Consider the following 22,527-nt stretch of genomic DNA (forward strand, 5'->3'; position numbering starts at 1 on the left):
AGGCAATTCATTCCTCATACCTTCGTAGTTTCTTTTGTTTAGATTTAAAACCCTAGTTTCAGATTGGACTACTTCATTTTCCATCTTAATAAAGAATTTAATCATGTTATGGTCACTCTTCCCTAAAGGGCCCCACACAACAAGACTGTTAATTAACCCCTTCTCATTGCACAATATCCAATCTACGATAGCCTGTTCCCTACTAGGCTTCTCAACATACTGGTCTAAAAAAAACATCTTGTACACACTCCAGGAATTCATCTGCCACAGTATTATTACTAATTTGACTTGGCCAGTCTATATGTAGATTAAAGTCACCTACAATTACTGTAGTACCCTTGCTACATGCATCTCTAATTTCCTTTTTGATGCCGTCCCCTACACTACCACTACTTTTTGGAGACCTATAGACAATTCCCACCAATGTTTTCTGCCCCTTGGTGCTCCTTAGCTCCACCCAGACTGATTCTACATCTTGATTTTCTGAGCCAATATCCTTTCTCACTATTGCTCTGATTTCATCCTCTACTAACAACGCCACACCACCCCCTCTTTCTTTTTAACTGTCCTTCCTAAATATTGAATATCCTTGGATATTCAGTTCCTGTAAGGGAAATAAATTCCACACCGAGTCCGAGAACAGTGAGGGAAACGTCAGTTTATTCGTACAGAGCGCTCTGGGAGAAGTGGGGAAACTCCGCAGCTTCGCCACACCTTCTCTCCGAGCGAAGTTTTCAAGTTACAATTATACCTTTGGGGGCGGTCCTGCCCCCTTACAAGCCATATACATCTGTTTGCCTCTCCAACCACCCATTATCTTACTTCCCCTATCTCCATGATTCAGGGTCAACGGACTTTGGAGACTACACATGCCTTTTGCTTAAGTATACATTTCTTACTTGACCACTCTCCCTGTCCCATAATTCATCAGAGAAAGACAGGGGAGCTGGCTACACATTATAAAAGTTACAAAGGTTATAGGTTAAGAAATTTTTCTCCAACAGTCCTTCCTTTTCATCTTTTCCCATCTCATGCGGATAAGAACAATCCAATCCTACATTCGGACTGTCTCGTCGTCTTGTGCCAGGATTCTTGGGCAAGCCTGGAGTTGGTGGTACTGCTGAAAATGGAGGAGCAGCTTCTGATATGTTGCGGGTGGAAGTTGGGTTGTTGTATCGTTGATGCGGGTCCCGGCAGCTATGGGTATCGCGGTACACAACTTGGACATACATATTTTAATCATCATTACCGCAAGGTACAAGGCCAGGCATATGCCCACAATCAAAATCAGCCCCTGTACAATACTTTGTCCCAACTTAGACATCCATCCCCCCAGCCGGCCAACTTCACCATCCGAGGTGGTTAGTTTCCTCACTTATTTCCTTATATGGTTGGCTAGGTTGGTTATATTCTCCGAATTATCGGGTATATAAGAGAAACATTCGGCCCCAATCAATGCGCAAGTGCCTCCGTTCTGGGCCAATACATAATCTAGGGCCATTCGGTTCTAAAGTACAGTAGTACGTATGGCTACCATTTCAGCTGTTATGCTCTCTATCGCCTCGGCAGTGTCGTTAGCTATTTGTTCCAGAACCCTCTCTACGTTTCTTAGTTCATCCACGGTGCGCCCTATCCCGTATGGGAACATCACAACTCCAAAGAGTCTTTCTACCGGGGTAATCGCTCGTCTTCGTCGACCTGGTGTACGCACCTCTGCCAGGGCATGTACCTGTCTGACAAAGGGGACCATATATCCCAAATAACAGGACCCTGTCCATCGCCTGGGTAACCAGGGATATGCCCTATGCCCGCACACAAAATACGTGCCGTTATACGCTGCCATTTCATATATTGTGTCGGGGTCCTAAGACTGGGCCCACAGACCTCCACCCGTTTTATTCGGAAGGCGTGAGAGGATAGTGACCCGTGCACCTGTTGTGATATTGAGGTTGTGTGGGCAATTGCTGTACCCTATGACATGTCCCTTTCTGCTGGTGTCATTTCGGATTAAACATATGATCCCAGTTGGCCTCCCGATCCCCGAGGTATTGGTCAGGACTAGGAATGGGGGCTCCCTTTTATGGTCATAGGGTGGTTGGTACCATCCCTGGAACGTTTGACTAATGGGGTACCCAGCACTCTCCCACTCGGTGACGTCCCCGTGGTTGTCCACATGGTAGCGGTATGATGGTCATCCTCCCATCCGTGTCATTCTGGCTCAGAAGCCACTTGACAGTCTCAATTAGGGTCAGTGCAAAGGAATTCCCCCTTTGGAATGTATAGGGATATGTGAGCACACCCAGCAACTAGAAAAGTTCCCATTTCGCGCATAAACATAAGACATATACAAAAAGGTGTTTACATGGAGCTCTTGCTTCCGTCTCGCTTCCCACGCGCTGCACTTGACGTACACCAATGCTACTATACAGACTGTGGCACACAGTTTCATCTTATCACTTTATATTAACAATTAGTCAAAGGCAAAATGGCCGTATATGTTGCTTGTCGTGTCTCTATTGACCTGTGGGCAAATCAAAGAATGGTGGATACTACAGGCATTAGTTTTTTGGCTCAAAAACCTTAAGCTGGGTTCTATGTTTCCATTGTCCTTTTCCCCTAATATCAATACAGGCGCATGTATCTCCACTAATCATAACCTCGTACGGCCCTATCCACTTCGGGGCGAACCTGGGTTTTCCTGGGAGAACCTTCACCATCACGCGCATTCCGGCTTGAGGTATGTCTGGGAAGGCGGCGGACTCCAGTTGTTTTTATCGCATTGAGCCTGCCTTTCTCTGGTTTGCTTTCACATTTCCTGGAGACTATTACAGGAATTCTATCCCTGAGGGGTCCTACATCCGCTCCTCCCATAAAAATTCTTTCTGGGAGTTGCATCGCCCTTCCCGTCATTAACTCATAAGGGGATAAGCCCGTTGTTCGATTAGGGACCGCCCTTAGTTTCATCAGAATGATGGGTAACACATCAACCCATGTAGTCCCAGTTTCTCGGATTGCCTTTGCGATCATTATCTTAAGGGTTCGATTCATCCGTTCTACCATTCCTGAACTTTGGGGATGGTATGGTATGTGGAATTTCTGTTTTATTCCCATTTTAGTTGACAGACGGCCTTTATTACCTTCCCCGTGAAGTGGGTGCCTTGGTCCGAGACCATTTGCAACGGCACCCCCCCATCTAGGGATTATTTCTTCCACCAGAATTCTAGCTACCGCAGTGGCCGTACAGTTCCTTGTTGGGTAAACTTCCACCCATCGGGTGAACTGGCCTATTACTACTAAGCAATCTCATTTTCCCCCGTGAGTCGGGCAGTGGTCCAGTAAAATCTATTTGTATGTTTTCCCATGGCCCTTGGGGCCTTGGTTGGTGCCCCATTCATATCTTAATTAGCTTACCGGAATTATGTTGTGCACACGTTATACAGCGCTGACAGTGTTTGGCTATATCCCGCCCCATTCCGGACCACCACTAATCTTCTTGTGAGCCACTCCATCATGGGTCCCCTGCCTGTATGGGCTACTCCATGGTGTAGTTCCAATAATGTCTGCTTAATGCAGTTTGGGGCTGTGACTTTTCCATCCTTTCTCCACTGCTGCGGCTTCACTGCCCCCAGGAGGCCTTCTGCCGGGTTTTCTCCTATGTCCCTCATGTTCGGGCCCTGCGAAGTTAACCGGCGTCATGTCAACAAGGCCCGTGTCCTGCTTTGTTTTTAGCCCATACCGGCTCTAGGGCCTCGCATATCTACCCCCGACTCTTATCCCTAATCCCGGGCCAGTGAATTTAGCACTGCCCATTTTCGCAATGTTTCGTAAGGGCGCGGAATACTTGCTTTTATGTTCATCCGCATGCGGCCAGATTATTTTGTTAAGCTCAGCATCTACTAATAGTTTAAATGCCCTTATTAAGTCTGTTCCTAGAATAATTTTTTCATTATTTGTATCAGGCGAGTATTATTACATGGGCTAGTTCTGTTTTATTTTATTCTGACTATCACACCATTTCCTTTATCTGTCAGGTGAGTCTTCTTTATTCTATTAAGAAATCCAAATGAATAATGTACAATATAAAACAGTTGTCAATTGAAAGGGTTAACTTCTTTACAGGTTTGTAAGAAGGCCTGATTTCACGTATTCATCCGAATTTCGTTTTTTTTAAAGTCTTTGTGCTTTCAAAACTTGCTTAGAAATTAGGAATCCGTTAAAACAGCAGAAATCATTAGTAAAGTCGTCATAATAGAAGTCTTCTCATCAGGACGGACAACATTTTAGATTAAATTTCAATTTTTTCCTTAACTTCTAATTCAAGTACTTGCCAAAGATTTTTTTTTAATTGATTTAAAACGATACCACACATTTTTAATAGTTATTTTGTTTACTGAACTTCAATTTTCACACAAGCTGTATACATTCCGACATTTCCAATAAGAATTTTAAAATCAGTAAGATTTTCTAATTCCCAATTTTTCTTTCTGTGTTGAGTTCGCATAGCTTAGATCTCTTCTCGTTATTTTCAAAACCCTCCTGCTTGTTTAGACTGTTCGGGACTTTTCTTGATAAACACGTCTATTCTGGAAAGCTTTTCAAACTGCAATGAAACTTTCTCGTAATTTAAAATCATTTTCAATGGGGGAGTGTCTTTTACCTCTTCCAAAAATCTTTTCAATTAAACCAATATCTTTTTTTTTTCACAGCCAATATCAACTAGTATTTAGTAAGTTATGTCCCTTTTTTTAATCTCCTTTCTTCAAATTAGGTTTTGGTATTTTACACAGAGGGCTCGTCTCTCGGTAACTTCGTTAATTCAGACAATCGAAGACACTTTTTCTTTCAATTTCGTTCAATTTGTTTTCTTTCAAGGCTGCATCTTTATCCTTTCTTTTCATAACTAGAACGGAGTCTAGCACGTAGGCTTTGAGGACTGCTTTTCATCCTCTCAAATGTCCCAGTTTTTCTTTCTGTTTCTGCGGCTCCCACCACTCCCGTTGTTCGTGTACCTTCTTTGCTGGGTCTCAACTCTCCTTTTGCATTCTATCTATCAATCCCTTTTGGTCGACTAGGTACAGTCTGGTCAGGGACCCCGGGGGGCTTACTACTGTCAGCGGTCCGTTCGGGACTTGCAGTCTCTATCGTCAGAGGTGTTTCAACACACTTGCGATTCATTAAAAATTGCGCCTCCGCGACCCACTACGATCTTTTCCAGCTGCACCCGCAACTTACTACAACCACATTAATTGTTCTACACACGACCCTCAACGTCCCGACCTGTGTGGCTTAAAGTCGCAATGTGATTATTTCCTACCACATTCACTGCCCCACTTTTCCGTCGCCACTTTGTCCTCTCGTTTGTTCCCTTCGACCTTAATTCTTGGCCTTCACGTGGGGCATTCGCCCTCTTAATTCCAGCTCAAGTTAGGTGACTGAGATAGTTTCTGACAATCGAGGTGGCGGGCAACACTTGTTTCTTTCACACACACACACACACATACCACTCACACCATGCTAGCTTAGACTCTAACCCGTGGTTCAACTGTGGTTTTTCTCACCGCTCATGGACGTTTTGTTCTTTGGTGAATCGGGGCTCAGGGGTCGCCCTGTTCCGGGGCCCAATTGACTGGACAGTCAAACCTTGACTACTCGTCCCTCTCCACCGGCTAGGCGACCCGAGGCGACCGTATTCACCCTGCTCGCAGCGCCAAATCTGTAAGGGAAATAAATTCCACACCGAGTCCGAGAACAGTGAGGGAAACGTCACAGTTTATTCGTACAGAGCGCTCTGGGAGAAGTGGGGAAACTCCGCAGCTTCGCCACACCTTCTCTCCGAGTGAAGTTTTCAAGTTACAATTATACCTTTGGGGGCGGTCCTGCCCCCTTACACCATTGTCCAATTATCTAACATTTTTGTAACGTCTTACCCTATATGGTAATGCTATGACAATCTATCTTTACATTGTGGTAAGTCAAAGGTTAACTAGCATACGCACACACAAGTGGGGTTAGTTCCCCGCATCAGCAGAAAAACAAGGAACTATCTTCCTGTTATTAGTACAAGCCATATACATCTGTTTGCCTCTCCAACCGCCCATTGTCTTACTTCCCCTATCTCCATGACTCAGGGTCAACGGACTTTAGAGACTACACATGCCTTCTGCTTAAGTATACATTTCTTACTTGACCACTCTCCCTGTCCCATAATTCATCAGAGAAAGACAGGGGAGCTGGCTACACATTATAAAAGTTACAAAGGTTATAGGTTAAGAAATTTTTCTCCAACAGTTCCCAACCCTGGTCACCCTGCAGCCATGTCTCCATAATTGCAACTATATCGTATCCATTTACATTTAGTTGCGCTGTTAATTCATCTACCTTATTACGGATGCTTCATGCATTCAGATACAATGCTTTTAGATTTGTCTTTTTAACATTATTAGACATCTTAATATTATTTTGTACTATAGCCCTGTTTGTCGTATCACTATTTTTTCTTACCTGGACCCTATTTGCTAGTGCACTCTTGTTTGTATGCTCTGTCCCTTCCTGACATAATCTGGTTATCCTTACCACAATCACTTTCCTGCATTGCTTCCTTTTCATTTCTCTTTCGCTTTCTAGATTTCTCTCCTCTGCGACCGTCATCTCCCCTCCCCCACCATCCCCCGATTTAGTTTAAAGCCCTGTCTACCTCCCTAGTTATTTGGTTCACTAGAACTCTGGTCCCAGCATAGTTCAGGTGTAGCCCGTTACCATGTAACAGCTCTCTCTTTCCTGAGTATTGATGCCAGTGCCCCACGAATTGAAACCCACTTCTCCCACGCCAACCTGTGAGCCACGCACTCATCTCCCTGATTCTATTGACCCTATGCCAATTTGCTCGTGGCTCAGGTAATAATGCAGAGATTATTACCTTTCTGGTTCTGCTTTTCATTTTAGTCCCTAGCTGTTCAAACTCTCTCAGCAAAACCACTTTCTTAGTCCTACCTATGTCATTGGTACCTACATGTACCACGGCAACTGGATCCTCCCCCTCCCACTCCAAGTTCTTCTCCAGCCCAGAGATGTCCTTTACCCTGGTACCGGGTAGGCAACACAGCCTTCGGGACGCACGCTCTTGGCTGCAGAGAACCCTATCGATCCCCCTCACTATACTGCCCCCGACTACAACCATCTGCCTCTTTACTCCCCCCACTGGAATGGCTTTCTGCACCACAGTGCCTTGGTCAGTCTGCTCGTCCACCCCGCAGTCTGCACACTTGTCTACAAGGCTTGAAAGAACCTCAAATCTATTGGACTGAGGCTCCTGCAATACTACCTCCTGGATCCCCGTACCTGCCTCACTCACAGTCACACCCTCCTGTCCCTGACCACGTGCCAATTCTAACGTCTTTAATCTAGAGGCTGTGGTGCCTCCTGGAACAAAAGGTCCAGGTAACTTTCTCCCTCCACAATGTCTGCAGCTCGGTCTCCAGCTCTTCAACTCGGAGCCGAAGTTCGTCGAGCCGCAGACACTTACCGTAGATGTAGTCGCCCTGGACCAAAATGTCCAGATGCTCCCACAATTCTTTTAGAGTAAACAAAAATAAACATTAGATCAAGTGCCCCCCCCCTCCCCCCGATCTGGGGGACACTCCAAACATTTCCCAAGGCCCTTTTTTAGAAGCTCCCACATATTGCACCAGCAACACATCTCCTGTTTTCCCATTATTTAATTTAATTAATTAGTATGTTATGCGCATGTTATGGCTGAGTTTATTTTGAGGGCCTCAGTTTGAGCAGAGGACTGGACGCTGATGCCACTTGCCTGAGGCGCCCGGCCCGACGCGGAAAACCAGCGCCAGGCTCCCCGCCACGCGACACGGCCAACGGCGGGAGAGAACGCGGGGTGAAGGCACGCATGCGCGGTGCGGGAGTGCCAGCCCGACGCATGCGCGGTGCTCGCGGCGGAGGGAGGGCGCCATTTTGTCGAGCCTTTGATCCCCGGTGTTTTGCGGAGAGCTGCAATGGCGGAGGAAAACGGGGTGGTAATGGTGTCAGTGCCCGCTGCCGAGGGCGGCCTGCGCAAGATCGCCGAGCTCAGGGTGGTGGACTTGAAAGCGGAGCTGAAGAAGAGAAATCTCGACACCAGCGGCAACAAAAGCTCTCTGATGGAGCGGCTACGGCAGGTGAGGGGAGGCCGGGCTGAGGAGGGGGAGGCCGGGCTGTGACTTCACTGCCAGCCCACCCCAACCACAGTGCGGGAAGCTGTCAGTCATGGTGGGGCCCGAGGGTGGGAGCTCCCATGTTATTAAAAAAACCTGCAAGGAAATTCTAAACGACTGGCCTATTTAAAGATCGTCACCTCAGGACCTCCGACAGCGCATCTCAGCCAATGAAATACTTGTGACGTGTTGTGATGTAGGGAAACGCAGCAGCCAATTTGTGGGCAGCAAACATCCCACACGCAGCAACAACTTGTATTTATATAGCGCCTTTAACTTAATAAATCGCCCCAAGCCACTTCACACGAGTGTTTTAAGACAACACAAATACATTTGACACCGAGCCACATCAGGACGGCAGATGATCAAAAGGAGCGTCTTAAAGGAGGAAAGAGAGCTGGAGAGGTTTATGGAGGGAGTTCCAGAGTTTTGGAGCCTTGGCAGCTGAAGGCACGGCCACCAATTGTTGAGCAGTTATAATCAGGGCCAGTGACTCCCAGGTGTCAGTGGGGATGTTGCACTTTATCAGGGAGGCTTTGAAGGTGTCCTTGTCACGTTTCCTCTGCCCACCTTTGGTTCTTGTAACGTTTCCTCTGCCCGCCTTTGGCCAAAGACCACCCTAAGTGGAGGAAGTGCATCCGGGAGGGCGCTGAGCACCTTAAATCTTATCACCAAGAGCATGTAGAAATCAAGTGCAGGCAGCGGAAGGAGCATGCAGCAAATCTGCCCCAACCTCCCTTACCCTCAACAACTATCTGTCCCACCTGTGACAGGGACTGTAGCTCTCGTATTGGACTGTTCATCCACCGAAGGACTCATTTTAAGACTAGAAGCACTACTCCCAATTCCCCCACTGTCTTGGCCAATATTCTCCCCTAAATCAATACTAAAACTGATTTATCTGGTTATTTATCTCATTGCCTACCTCTGTAATAACCTTCAGCTTTACAACCCTCCTGAGATGTCTGCGCCCCTCAAATTCTGCCCTCTTGAGCATCCCTGATTATATCGTCATCATAGGCAGTCCCTCGGAACTAAAATCAATTCATATATAAAATTATGAGGGGCCTAGATAGTGGTCAGGGAGGACCTATTTCCCTTGTCAGAAGGGTCAACAATCAGTGGGCATAGATTTAAAGTCATTGGTGGAAGGTTTAGAGGTGATTTGACAGGAAATTTCTTCACTCAGAGGGTGGTGGGAGTCTGGAACTCACATTTAAAAAGTACTTGGATGTGCACTTCAAGTGCCATAACCTACAGGGCTATGGACCAAGAGCTGAAAAGTGAGATTAGGCTGGATAGCTCTTGGTTAGCCGGCACGGACACGATGGACCGAAATGGCCTCCTTCTGTGCTGCAAATTTCTATGATTTCTTTTATGATATCATGTGCAATTAATTGAATTGGCTGAAGACTGGCTTCTGTGATGGCAGGGATCTGAGGAGGTGGCAGAGATGAATCTTCCACTCGGCGCTTCTGACCTTATTGAGGTGATTAAAATTATGAGGGGCCTAGGTAGGAAGGACATATTTCCCTTAGCAGAGTAATTGGTAGAAGGATTAGAGGGGATTTGAGGGGAAATGTTTTCACCCAGTAGGTGGTGAGGTCTGGAACTCACTGCCTGAAAGGGTGGTAGAGGCAGAAACTCTCACCACATTTAAATAGTACTTGGATGTGCACCTGAAGTGCCGTAACCTACAGGTTACAGACCAAGAGCTGGAAAGTGGGATTAGGCTGGATAGCTCTTTGTTGGTCAACGCAGACATGATGGGCCGAGTGGCCTCCTTCATACTGTAAATTTCTATGATTCTATGATGGAGAGAAGGAATAACAAAGGGGAAAAGTCGCTGCTGGGTGTAGTCTATAGGCCCCCTAACAGTAACTACACGGTTGGACGGAGTATAAATCAAGAAATAATGGAGGCTTGTAAAAAAGAAACGGCAATAATCTTGGGTGATTTTAACCTTCATATTGATTGGACAAAGCAATGCCTTGCAGGAGGATGGAGTGTATCTGGGATAGTTTCCTTGAACAGTACATTGCGGAACCAACCAGGGAGCAGGCTATCTTAGATCTAGTAATGTGTAATGAGGCGGGATTAATAAATGATCTCGTAGTAAAAGATCTACTGAGAATGAGTGACCATAATATGGTTACATTTCAAATTCAGTTGGAGGGAGAGAAAGTTGGTTCTCAAACCAGTGTCCTAAGCTTAAATAAAGGAGACTACAAAGGTATGAGGACAGAGTTGGCTAAAGTAGACTGGGAAAATAGACTAAAGTATGGGATGGTTGAAGAGCAGTGGCAGATATTTCATAACTCTCAACAAAAATCTATCCCAATGAGAAGGAAAGACTGTAAGAGAAGGGTTAACCATCTGTGGCTAACTAAGGAAATAAGGGAGGGTATCAAATTGAAAACAAAGGCATACAATATGGCTAAGACTAGTGGGAGGACAGAGGATTGGAGAACTTTTAAAAGCCAGCAGAGAACAACTAAAAAAAATGATTGAGAGGGAAGATAGATTATGAAAGTAAACTCACACAAAATATAAAAACAGATAAGAGTTTCTACAGGTACATACAAAGGAAAAGAGTTGCTAAAGTAAATGTTGGTCCCCTGGAGGATGAGACTGGGGAATTAATAATAGAGTACAGGGAAATGGCAGAGACGTTGAACAAATATTTTGTATCGGTCTTCACAGTAGAAGATACTAACAACATCCCAATAGTGGATATTCAAGGGGCTATAGGTAGGGAGGAACTTAATACAATCACTATCACTAATGAAGTAGTACTAGGTAAAATAATGGGACTAAAGGCAGACAAGTACCCTCGACCTGATGCTTTACATCCTAGGGTCTTGATAGAAGTGGCTGCAGAGGTAGTGGATGCATTAGTTGTAATCTACCAAAATTCCCTGGATTCTGGGGCAGTCCCAGCAGATTGGAAAACCGCAAATGTAACGCTCCTATTTAAAAATGGAGGCAGACAAAAAGCAGGAAACTATAGACCAGTTAGCCTAACATTTATCGTTGGGGAAAATGCTGGAGTCCATTATTAAGGAAGCAGTAGCGGGACATTTTGTAAAGCATGATTCAATCAAGCAGTGTCAGCATGGTTTTATGAAAGGAAATCATGTTTGCCAAATTTGCAGGAATTCTTTGAGGATGTATTGAGCAGGGTGGATAAGGGGGAACCAGTGGCTGTGGTGTATTTGGATTTCCAGAAGGCATTCGATAAGATGCCATATAAAAGGTTACTGCACAAGATAAAAGGTCATGGGATTGGAAGTAATCATCATAGGCAGTTCCTCGAAATCGAGAAAGACTTGCTTCCACTCAAAGTGAGTTCTCGGGTGACTGAACAGTCCAATACGGGAATTACAGTCTCTGTCGCAGGTGGGACAGACAGTCGTTGGAGCAAAGAGTGGGTGGGGAGTCTGGTTTGCCGCACGCTCCTTCTGCTTCATGCCCTTGGCGACGAGACTCGAGGTGCTCAGCGCCCTCCCGGATGCTCTTCCTCCACTTAGGCGGTCTTTGGCCAGGGACTCCCAGGTGTCGGTGGGAATGTTGCACTTTATCAAGGAGGCTTTGGGGGTGTCCTTGAAACGTTTCCTCTGGCCACCTGAGGCTCGCTTGCCGTGTAGGAGTTCCGAGTAGAGTGCTTGCTTTGGAAGTCTTGTGTCCCGCCCAACGGAGCTGGTCGAATGTGGTCAGTGCTTTGATGCTGGAGATGTTGGCCTGATTGAGAACACTAATGTTGATGCGTCTGTCCTCCCACGGAATTTACAGGATCTTGTGGCGACATCGTTGGTGGTATTTTTCCAGCGATTTAAGGTGATTACTGAATATGGTCCACATTTCTGAGCCATACAGAAGGGCGGGTATCACTACAGCCCTGTAGACCATAAGCTTCGTACCAGATTTGAGGGCCTGATCTTTGAACGCTCTCTTCCTCAGGCCGGGGCCACACCGTGGATCTTGATGATGGGGGGGGGGGTCAGGTTGGGGGAGGATCTTTGTCTTACGGATGTTTAGCGGAAGGCCCATGCTTTCATATGCCTCGGTGAAGATGTTGACGACGACTTGGAGTTCAGCCTCTGAATGTGCGCAGATGCAAGCTTCGTCCGCTCGACAACAGAGGATGGGACGGTCTTGGATCTAGCCTGGAGACGACGAAGGTTGAACAGGTTCCCATTGGTTCTATGGTTTAGTTCCACTCCAGTGGGGTGCTTGTTGAGTGTTAGATGGAGCATTGCAGCGAGGAAGATCGAGAAGAGGGTTAGCGCGATGATGCAGCCCTGCTTGAGCCCCGGTCCGGACGTGGATTGGGTCAAGGTCACGGCTTGCACGTTATCGTGGAGCAGGCGGAGGATGGCGACAAACTTTTGGGGGCAGCCGAAACGGAGGAGGACGCTCCATAGACCCTCGTGGTTAATAGTGTCAAAGGCCTTTGTAAGGTCAAAGAAAGCCATGTACAAGGGTTGGCGTTGTTCCTTGAATTTCTCTTGCAGTTGTCGCACCATAAAGATCATGTTCGTTGTACGCCGTAGTGGACGGAATCTGCACTGTGACTTCGGGAGGAGCTCTTCAGCCACAGGGAGAAGACGGTTGAGGAGGATTCTAGCGATGACTTTCCCAGTGGATGATAGCAGGGAGATTCCTCTGTAGTTGCCACAGTCGGACTTGTCCCCTTTTTTAAAAGGTGGTCACGATTACTGCATCTCTGAGATCTCACTGCATGCTCTCCTCCTTCCAGATGAGAGAGATGAGGTTATGCATTTGTGCAACAGCGCCTCTCCACCATATTTTAGTGCCTCAGCGGGGATTCCATCCACTCCCGTAGCCTTGTTCCTGAGCTGACGGATGGCCTTTTCCACCTCGTATAGGGCTGGGGTTTTGCTGAGGTGGTGGCACGTAGCATGCTGCAGGATGGAGTCAAGAACACTCGAGTCAAAGGCAGAGTCTCGGTTAAGGAGGCCTTCGAAGTGCTCCTTCCAGCGGGTGCTGACTGCCTCGGTGTCCTTGATGAGTGTCTCCCCGTTCTTGGCCAGCAGTGGGGTTTGCCTTGGGTGCTTGAACCGTAGGTGGACTTGACTGCGGTGAAGAATCTTCGCACATCATGGCTGTCGGCCAGCTGCTGAATCTCCTGTGCTTTCTCCACCCACCATCTATTCTTTAGGTCACAGGATTTTTGCTGGATCTCAGCCTTAAGCCGTCTGTAAAGCTGCTTTGCTGCTCCTGAGTTGGGTTGTTGTTTTAGGTTCAGAAATGCCCTGCGCTTGCTATTTACTAGCTCTTGGATCTCCTGGTCATTCTCATCAAACCAGTCCTGGTGTTTCCTGGTTGAGTGACTGAGCGTCTCTTCGCAGGCACAAATTATGGTGGCCTGGAGGGCAAACCAAGTGCTGTGGGCACTCTGCGTCTCGGGTTCATCAAAGGTCGCCATCAGTGTGGTGAGGTGGCCAAGGGGGGTAATATATAATTATAATGCATGGCAGATGCAGTATAATGTAGATAAATGTGAGGTTATCCACTTTGGTGGCAAAAACAGGAAGGCAGAATATTATCTGAATGCTGACAGACTAGGAAAAGGGAAGGTGCAACGAGACCTGGGTGACATGGTACATCAGTCATTGAAAGTTGGCATGCAGGTACAGCAGGCGGTGAAGAAGGCAAATGACATGTTTGCCTTCATAGCGAGAGGATTTGAGTATAAGAGTAGGGAGGTCTTACTGCAGTTGTACAGGGCCTTGGTGAGGCCACACCTTGAATATTGTGTATAGTTTTGGTCTCCGAATCTGAGGAAGGACATTCTTGCTATTGAGGGAGTGCAGCGAAGATTCACCAGACTGATTCCCGGGATGGCAGGACTGACATATGAAGAAAGACTGGATTGACTAGACTTATATTCACTGGAATTTGGAAGAATGAGAGGGGATCTCACAGAAATATATAAAATTCTGGCGGGATTGGACAGGTTAGATGCAGGAAGAATGTTCCCGATGTTGGGGAAGTCCAGAACCAGGGGGTCACAATCTAAGGATAAGGGGTAAGCCATTTAGGACCGAAATGAGGAGAAACATCTTCACTCAGAGAATTGTGAACCTGTGGAATTCTCTACCACAAAGTTGTTGAGGCCTGTTCGTTAGATATATTCAAAAGGGAGTTAGATGTGGCCCTTACGGCTAAAGGGATCAAGGGGTATGGAGAGAAAGCAGGAATGGGGTACTGAAGTTGCATGATCAGCCATGATCATATTGAATGGCAGTGCAGGCTCGAAGGGCTGAATGGCCTACTCCTGCACCTATTTTCTATGTTTCTATGGTACAGTGCGGGTGGATACAGGTCTGTCACTGTATAACACTGGGGTACAGTACTGGTGGGTACAGGTCGTCACTGTATAACACTGGGGTGCAGTACTGGTGGGTACAAGAGCATCGACGAACAAGTGTCTTACACTATATCGAAGTATATTTGTGTGTATTTTTTCCATGTAGTGTATTGGTACCAAATGTCTACTTATACACAGTGACATCGCTGCATTTCTCTTGCAAAGAGATAGCTTGTGTGTCCAGCGAGAGAGAATGAGAATTGTGCAATGTTATGTCTTGCTGTTTGGGAGAGGTTGTTCACACTGGAAATATTCTGTGTCATTGCTGCAATTATCCCTGCATAGAAAAAACAGCTTTTCTTTGCCCGAGTTGGGAATGAGAGGACTGACCAATCGGACATAGCTCACGATACACTTGGCGGGGCGGGGTGGCAGGTTTTGGTGTGCAACACCTTTTCCGGCTTTGCTAAGGAGGAGCGTGGAGGCCCCGACCTGCGAGGGAACATCAGCGGCAGGTCGGGGCCATAAAAGGAGAGTTGAGCGTCGGCCATGGAGCAGCATGGAGGCATGCCACTACAAGGTACAGCGCAAGCTGGTGCAGGAGGGCGAAGGCTGTGAAGAGTGGCGTCATCAAGATCCAGGTCGCTGATTGGAGCGTGGGCAGAAACAGCAAGAGCAGCGAGGTTGGAGCGAAGGAGCTGCGAGAGACTGTGGAGGGACGTGATCGGGGCCCAGGAGAAGCGCGAGTTCGAGGCCCAGGGGCAGCATGGACCAGCCCACACTCGTGATACGTGTGCGCACTAGGTCTGTGCAGCAGAGCTGGTCTCCAGTTGTCTTGCGTAATCCTTGCCACTGGACCAAGATCTAGCTCTGTCAAGTCAGTGTGGTGGCTGGTGTGCAATGGCACACTAGCCACGCTAAAAAAATTCACGCACAGGCATCTTCCACCCATCAGGATGTAGTTCGGGTCCTTCATTGAAACACTTGTGAACTCATCCTTTTTTTTGTCGTGGAAGCAAGTCATCCTTGTTTTGAGGGACCGCCTATGATGATATTAGCATGGATAGAGAATTGGCTAACTAACATAGAAAATAGATGCAGGAGCAGGCCATTCGGCCCTTCGAGCCTGCACCACCATTCAATAAGATCATGGCTGATCATTCACCTCAGTACCCCTTTCCTGCTTTCTCTTCATACCCCTTGATCCCTTTAGCTGTAAGGGCCATATCTAACTCCCTCTTGAATATATCCAATGAACTGGCATCAACAACTCTCTGCGGTAGAGAATTCCACAGGTTAACGATTCTTGAGTGAAGAAGTTTCTCCTCATTTCAGTCCTAAATGGCTTACCCCTTATCCTTAGACTGTGACCCCTGGTTCTGGACTTCCCCAACATTAGGAACATTCTTCCTGCATCTAACCTGTCCAATCCTGTCAGAATTTTATATATTTCTATGAAATCCTCTCTCATTCATCTAAACTCCAGTGAGTACAGGCCCAGTCGATCCAGTCTCTCCTCATATGTCAGTCCAGCCATCCCGGGAATCAGTCTGGTGAACCTTCGTTGCACTCCCTCAATAGCAAGAACGTCCTTCCTCAGATTAGGAGACCAAAACTGAACACAATATTCCAGGTGAGGCCTCACTAAGGCCCTGTACAACTGCAGTAAGACCTTCCTGTTCCTGTACTCAAATCCCCTAGCTATGAAGGCCAACATACCATTTGCCTTCTTCACCGCCTGCTGTACCTGCATGCTAACTTTCAATGACTGATGTACCATGACACCCAGGTCTCGTTGCACCTCCCCTTTTCCTAATCTGCTGCCATTCAGATAATCTGCCTTCATGTTTTTGCCACCAAAGTGGATAACCTCACATTTATCCACATTATACTGCATCTGCCATGCAATATGCCCACTCACCTAACCTGTCCAAGTCACCCTGCAGCCTCTTAGCATCCTCCTCACAGCTCGCACCGCCACCCAGCTTAGTGTCATCAGCAAACTTGGAGATATTACACTCAGTTCCTTCATCTAAATCATTAATGTATATTGTAAATAGCTGGGGTCCCAGCACAGCCCTGCGGCACCCCACTAGTCACTGCCTGCCATTCTGAAAAGAGAACAGAGTCGGGATAAATGGGTCGTTTTCCGGATGACAAACAGTGACTAGTGGGGTGCCGCAAGGATCGGTGCTGGGGCCTCAACTATTTACAATCTATATTAATGACTTGGATGAAGGGACCGTGTGTAATGTAGCCAAGTTTACTGATGATACAAAATGGGTGGTAAAGCAAATTGTGAAGAGGACACAAAAAAATCTGCAAAGGGATATAGACAGGCTAAGTGAGTGGGCAAACATTTGGCAGATGGAGTATAATGTGAGAATATGTGAGGTTATCCACTTTGGCAGAAATAATAGAAAAGCAAATTATAATTTAAATGGAGAGAAATTGCAAAGTGCTGCAGCACAGAGATACCTGGGGGTTCTTATACATGAAACACAAAAAGTTAGTATGCAGGTACAGCAAGTAATCAGGAAGGCAAATGGAATGTTGGCCTTTATTGCAAGGGGAATAGAGTATAAAAGCAGAGAAGTCCTGCTACAACTGTACAGGGTATTGGTGAGATCACACCTGGAGTACTGCGTACAGTATTGGTCTCCGTATTTAAGGAAGGATATACTTGCATTAGAGACTGTTCAAAGAAGGTTCACTAGGTTGATTCCGGAGATGAGAGGGTTGACTTATGAGGATAGGTTGAGTAGGTTGGGCCGATGCACATTGAAGTTCAGAAGAATGAGAGGTGATCTTACTGAAACTTACAAGATAATGAGGGGGCTCGACAAGGTGGATGTAGAGAGGATATTTAGAGTAAGTAGCTTTTTTTGGAGTAACTTAAAAATGTCACATTTTCCCATTTAACTTGCTCCAGTGTAAGTCAGTTCGTTAGGTTTTTTTTAGTTCAGTTTTTTTTCTCTCCAAAAGGGGGCGTGACCAGCCACTTATGCCTCTTTTGGCCATAGAAGCAAATTTGACCAGCTAAAAGTTACTCCAAACTAACTTAGGCCAGTGTATGTGGCCACTTTTTTAGGCACAGAAAAACCTTACCTACATTTAAGAAATCAGTGCAGGTAGTCAGAGATAATGGCGGGGGGGGGGGGGAAATGAGTTAGAGGATTCTAAAGCACTAAACAGCTTCACAACATCAGCACAACATCTTCAGCACAACCGCTGCACAACATCATCAAAAATAAATGAAAGATCAATCAGCTACTGAAAATAGAGCAGTCCCACCTTGCCGACTGCAGAATGCACTGGCTAGCCCTCCCGCCAGGACTGGGGGTGGCAGGCACGCATGACTGTAGGGGTGAGGAATTTTTACTTTTTAAAGTTGTTCCTAAATGTTGTGTGGTCCTAATGTTTTAATGCAAAATATATTTTATTGGATATTTTACAATGCACTTCAACAACAACAGCAAAGAAAGGTTGCACTCATCCCTCCCCCACATCTCTGGGAAAGTGCACTTCCTCATAGGACCGGTGTTGGTGGTGGGGGTTGGTTGGGGGGCCTGGCTTAGGTCTCACCGATGGCTGGTGCATGGATTGAAATGGGAATGGCATTTGAGTATCCGGCCTTTGTGCCTTATTGTAGCAGCTAGCTCCCTCATGGCATCTGCCATCGTTTGCACATCCTCTGGAATGCCCGCCCTCAGTTCCCGTCTCAGTGCTGATATTTCTCCCGACAATGTCGCTACCTCATCACGCACCCCACTGACGGTCGCCACAGGTGATCTTGTGAGGGCATTGGTCTCCTCACCCATGACATAACCTGATTAACTTCTGCTGAGGGCTGCACCTCAGGAGAGACTGGTCGGCTTCTCCTTCCCCTCGCCGTGGGTCTGCCTAGTGGCACCCCTCCAGTGCGAGGCGCAGGCTGAGATGGTGGGGCACTGGGTGTTCCAACATGCATTTCACCACCGCCACTGGGACCCGCAACCTCGGAAGGTATGAAACCATGGAATGTCGCCGCAGAGCTCATGGAGGTTTCTGGCAGTGTAATGCCCTTCACTAAGAACTGATCCATATCATGATTAGCATTCTCTCATAAACACATTTGCATGGACCCCCTCCACCCGCCTTGATCTGGAGCGCACGCATCTGGATCTTCTGGTGGATCTTCAGGATGTTCAAAATACAACAGAACAGTCAAATGGTTAGCAGCACAGGAGGGGGCAGGATGGGTGGCATGAGTAGTCTGACGTGTAGCAGGCCAGTCAGCAGGTTGATTTGAAGGGCGACTATGCATTTTAATGACTCGCCCTCACCCTCACGTGTGGTTCCAGCTTCTGCAGAGCTGATTCTTTTTCTACAGGTGCGACTCAGCAAGGCAGCAATCCTCTGTTCCAGGGGTGACAGTTAGTGCAGATTTGGCGGCCCTCTTCCTGTTCTAAGTCTTCCCCTTTTGTTGTGAGCCAATTTCTTCTGCAAAGATGAAAATATAACTTTTCACACATGGTGCGCTTCTGATGGGTGGGACATATACAGGTGGTCACATTTACAATTGCAATTCCATTTAAAGATGAAGATATTACTTACAATCACTACTTGACCAACGTCCTGCCATTTCTTTTTGCACTGGCTTCCAGATCTTACGGTATTCACCCCTGCGGAGTATTCTTCTGCAACTAGGTTCCATCGTCTTCTCATTTCTTTGGGTGGAACTTTTGTGGGACCACTCTTACTGATATCCCGCTCCAGCCATTTCTCCTCAATGACGGTGACTAGTTTCTCCACTTCCTCATACAAGAAATTCTTTGTTCTTGTTGCACGCTCTTGCGTCATTGGTGCATTGGACTTGCACTCAGGGGGTAATCTTGAAAAATCACAGTTCTCACCTTTCTTCCACCTATGCAGCACTCCTTTCCACTCCCTCAGCCACCCAAAAATCACTATTCACACATTACCTTTATATATGGTCCATTGCCAATGCTGCTGAGACACTAAGGACGCTCTCCCTTTAATTAGCCGATTGCCAAGCTTGTTGCTCCAGTGCGCATGCGTGCACACTGAAATGCGCATGCGCGCACACTCACACGGACGTGTGTCCCCTTGCTGGCCCTCGAGGCCAAGCTGGGCCCAAGCCCCGCCCCCCCACAGGTTTCTCAGCGCCACGCCATGGGACCACAGGGATCCAGGAACAGCCAAATTATCCCGGTAAGTTTTCGGCGCGTTTTCTTTCCCCATGAAGTCGGCGTACCGTGGCTAACTACGTCGCTCTAAGCGGCTGGAGAAATTTGGGCCCATAGTCTTAGAATAAGGGGCCGCCCATTTAAAACTGAGATGAGGAGAAATTTCTTCTCTGAGGGTTGTAAATCTATGGAATTCTCTGCCCCAGAGAGCTGTGGAAGCTGGGTGATTGAATATATTTAAGGCGGAGGTAGACAGATTTTTGAGCGATAAAGGAATAAAGGGTCAGGGGGAGTGGGCAGGGAAGTGGAGCTGAGTCCATGATCAGACCAGCCATGATCTTATTAAATGGCGGAGCAGGCTCGAGGAGCCAAATGGCTGACTCCTGCTCCTATTTCTTATGTTCTTATCCCATCTCTCAATATACTCCAGTCTTGCATTATTTGGTCCTCCAACTCTGCATCCTGCCCTCTCTTTGTCCCACCAGAGGTGGCAGAGGCTTCATTTGTCTTGAACATACTCTTTGCCTGAACCTCTCTACCTTTTTTAAAAAAAAATCTTTTAAAACCCAGTTTTTGGTCACCTCTCATATCTTGGCTTGGTAACCACCTTTTTATTCCTTTGATGTGTACCTTTTCTCTCCCTACGTAAAGTACCTTGGAATGTTTTCTATGTTCATGGTGCTATATAAACCAAATTGTTGTGGAAAAATACAGTTGGTAATAGTGTTTATGAACCCGCTGGGTATACCCACTAAGAATGTTATGTTGCAATGTTTGTCTTTAGTCTGTGTTTAAACGTTTATTTGTTGCTGCAAGTAATGTTCATGCCTGATCCAATAATTTGCTGTCGGGGTGAATCTAACAGTATCTGCTGTAAGTTAGATTTCATAGAATGACACAGCACAGGAAGAAGCCAGTCAGCCTACCGTGCCCGTGTCGGCTTTTTAGTAGAGCTATCCAATTAATCCCGCTCTCCTGCTCGTTCCCCGTAGCCCTGTAAATTTTTTTCCTTCAGGTCCTCATCCAATTCCCTTTTGAAAACCATGATTGAGTCTGCCTCTACCTCTCTTTCAGGCAGTGCATTCCAGATCCTAACCACTCGCTGTTAAAAAAAAAAGTTATCCCTCGTGTTGCCTTTGGTTCTTTTGCCAATCACCTTAAACCTGTGTCTTCTGGTCCTTCCGCCAATGAGAACAGTTTATCTATTCTGTCTAGACCTCTCATGATTTTGAATACCTCTATCAAATCACCTCTCAACCTTCTCTGCTCTAAGGAGAACAACCCCAGCTTCTCTAGTTTATCCACATAACTGAAGTCCCTCATCCTGGAATCATACTCGTAAATCTTTTCTGCACTCTCTAAGGCCTTCACATCTTTCCTAAAGAGCAGCGCCAGAATTGGACACAGTACTCCAATTGAGGCCGAATCAGTGCTTTGTAAACCTTCATCGTAACTTCCTTGCTTTTGTACTCTATTTATGAAGCCCATTAATTCGTATGCTTTTTTAACTGCTTTCTCAACCTGCCCTGTCCCTTCAAAGATTTGTGCACACACACCCCCAGGTGTCTCTGTTCATAATAAGAACATAAGAATATAAGAATTAGGAACAGGAGTAGGCCATCTAGCCCCTCGAGCCTGCTCCGCCATTCAATAAGATCATGGCTGATCTGGTCGTGGACTCAGCTCCACTTACCCGCCCTCTCCCCGTAACCCTTAATTCCCTTATTGCTTAAAAATCTATCTATCTTTGACTTGAAAACATTCAATGAGCCAGCCTCAACTGTTCATGAATGGATGGTCTCTATCTTTGTGACACAGAAGTCCATTAGCTCCTCACACTTGTTGGAGATGAGGGTGGAGGAGTCAGGGGGAGGGGTTTAACAAGACGGTTTGTAGTGGAGAATAGAAGTCGGGGGTTCTCCAAATACAGTAGGATTGTAATGTCCTGTACACTTGTCAATGTTAAGTATTCCCATCGGTTTGTCATTATTGAAATCTGAGCAGTTAATCTCAAGGAGCCACTAGCTTACCTATAAGTTTCCAAATGTTTGTACTGTATAATGATTCTGACTACCCCATGCTAATGACTGGATTACTGTCTTCAGGTAATACAAGAGGAAGGAGGAAACCCTGATGACATTTCAACCAGCCCAGAGACCCCAAGCAATAGAACGTCAAAGAGTACGGGGAAAGGTAGAGAAATAAATAAGTTTTCAAGATGCAGATAGTTATTTTTCTGTGTGTGCTTGCTGAAGTGCACAAGATAAGTGCTGGAAAATGGAACATCGTTTTGGATTCTGGAGTAATGTGGGTTATCTATAGATTAACGCTCAGAGTAGCGTACTGGTGTAACATTTCCATTTCCTATGTCGAAGTAAGACTGGTGTTTATACGCTGCCTTTTATACCACCAGTGGTGGAAGGAGAGGAAGTGGGATGCATAGAACAGCATCAGGTTGTATGGCCAATTAATCTGTTTTTGGCAATGATGGATTTCGGAGTAATGTTGGGCTGAACACCAGGAGAACACCCTATTATTTGAACAATGCCAGCGGATCTTTAATGTTCACCTGACCTTCTGGAACAAACAGATTGTGCTTTGGTTTAGCAACTTATCCAAACAAATACAGCACTCTCGCAATATGCACTGAAGTATCAACCTAGGTTAAGTCTTGGGCTGTGGCCTGAATCCTTCTGACTTGTGTGAAATTTTGTCCTCTCTCCAGTGTAGTTGTCAATTGGTGGACAGCTTTGTGCTGCCGATTTATCCACAAGTAACTAGGTAGAGATGGGATCTC

General features: G+C 46.4%; 1 protein-coding gene across 3 annotated transcripts in view; it reads left to right on the forward strand.

Annotated features, from left to right (window-relative positions):
* Nucleotides 1-7,935: 7,935 nt before the first annotated feature.
* The window catches only part of LOC139228731 (scaffold attachment factor B2-like), a 94,822-nt gene continuing 80,230 nt past the window's right edge, over nt 7,936-22,527 (forward strand). For 2 of the 3 annotated variants that reach the window (XM_070860032.1, XM_070860033.1), the window contains exons 1-2: nt 7,937-8,171; nt 21,836-21,923. In XM_070860032.1, the coding sequence (XP_070716133.1) occupies nt 8,010-8,171; nt 21,836-21,923 (250 nt within the window). In that variant the 5' untranslated portion in view covers nt 7,937-8,009. Of the gene's footprint in view, nt 8,172-21,835; nt 21,924-22,527 lie in introns of all 3 variants that reach the window. The other variant, XM_070860034.1, reaches the window with a different exon arrangement.

Source organism: Pristiophorus japonicus, chromosome 18, assembly GCF_044704955.1.
Source record: "Pristiophorus japonicus isolate sPriJap1 chromosome 18, sPriJap1.hap1, whole genome shotgun sequence".
In the NCBI taxonomy this organism is placed as follows: Eukaryota; Metazoa; Chordata; class Chondrichthyes; family Pristiophoridae; genus Pristiophorus; species Pristiophorus japonicus.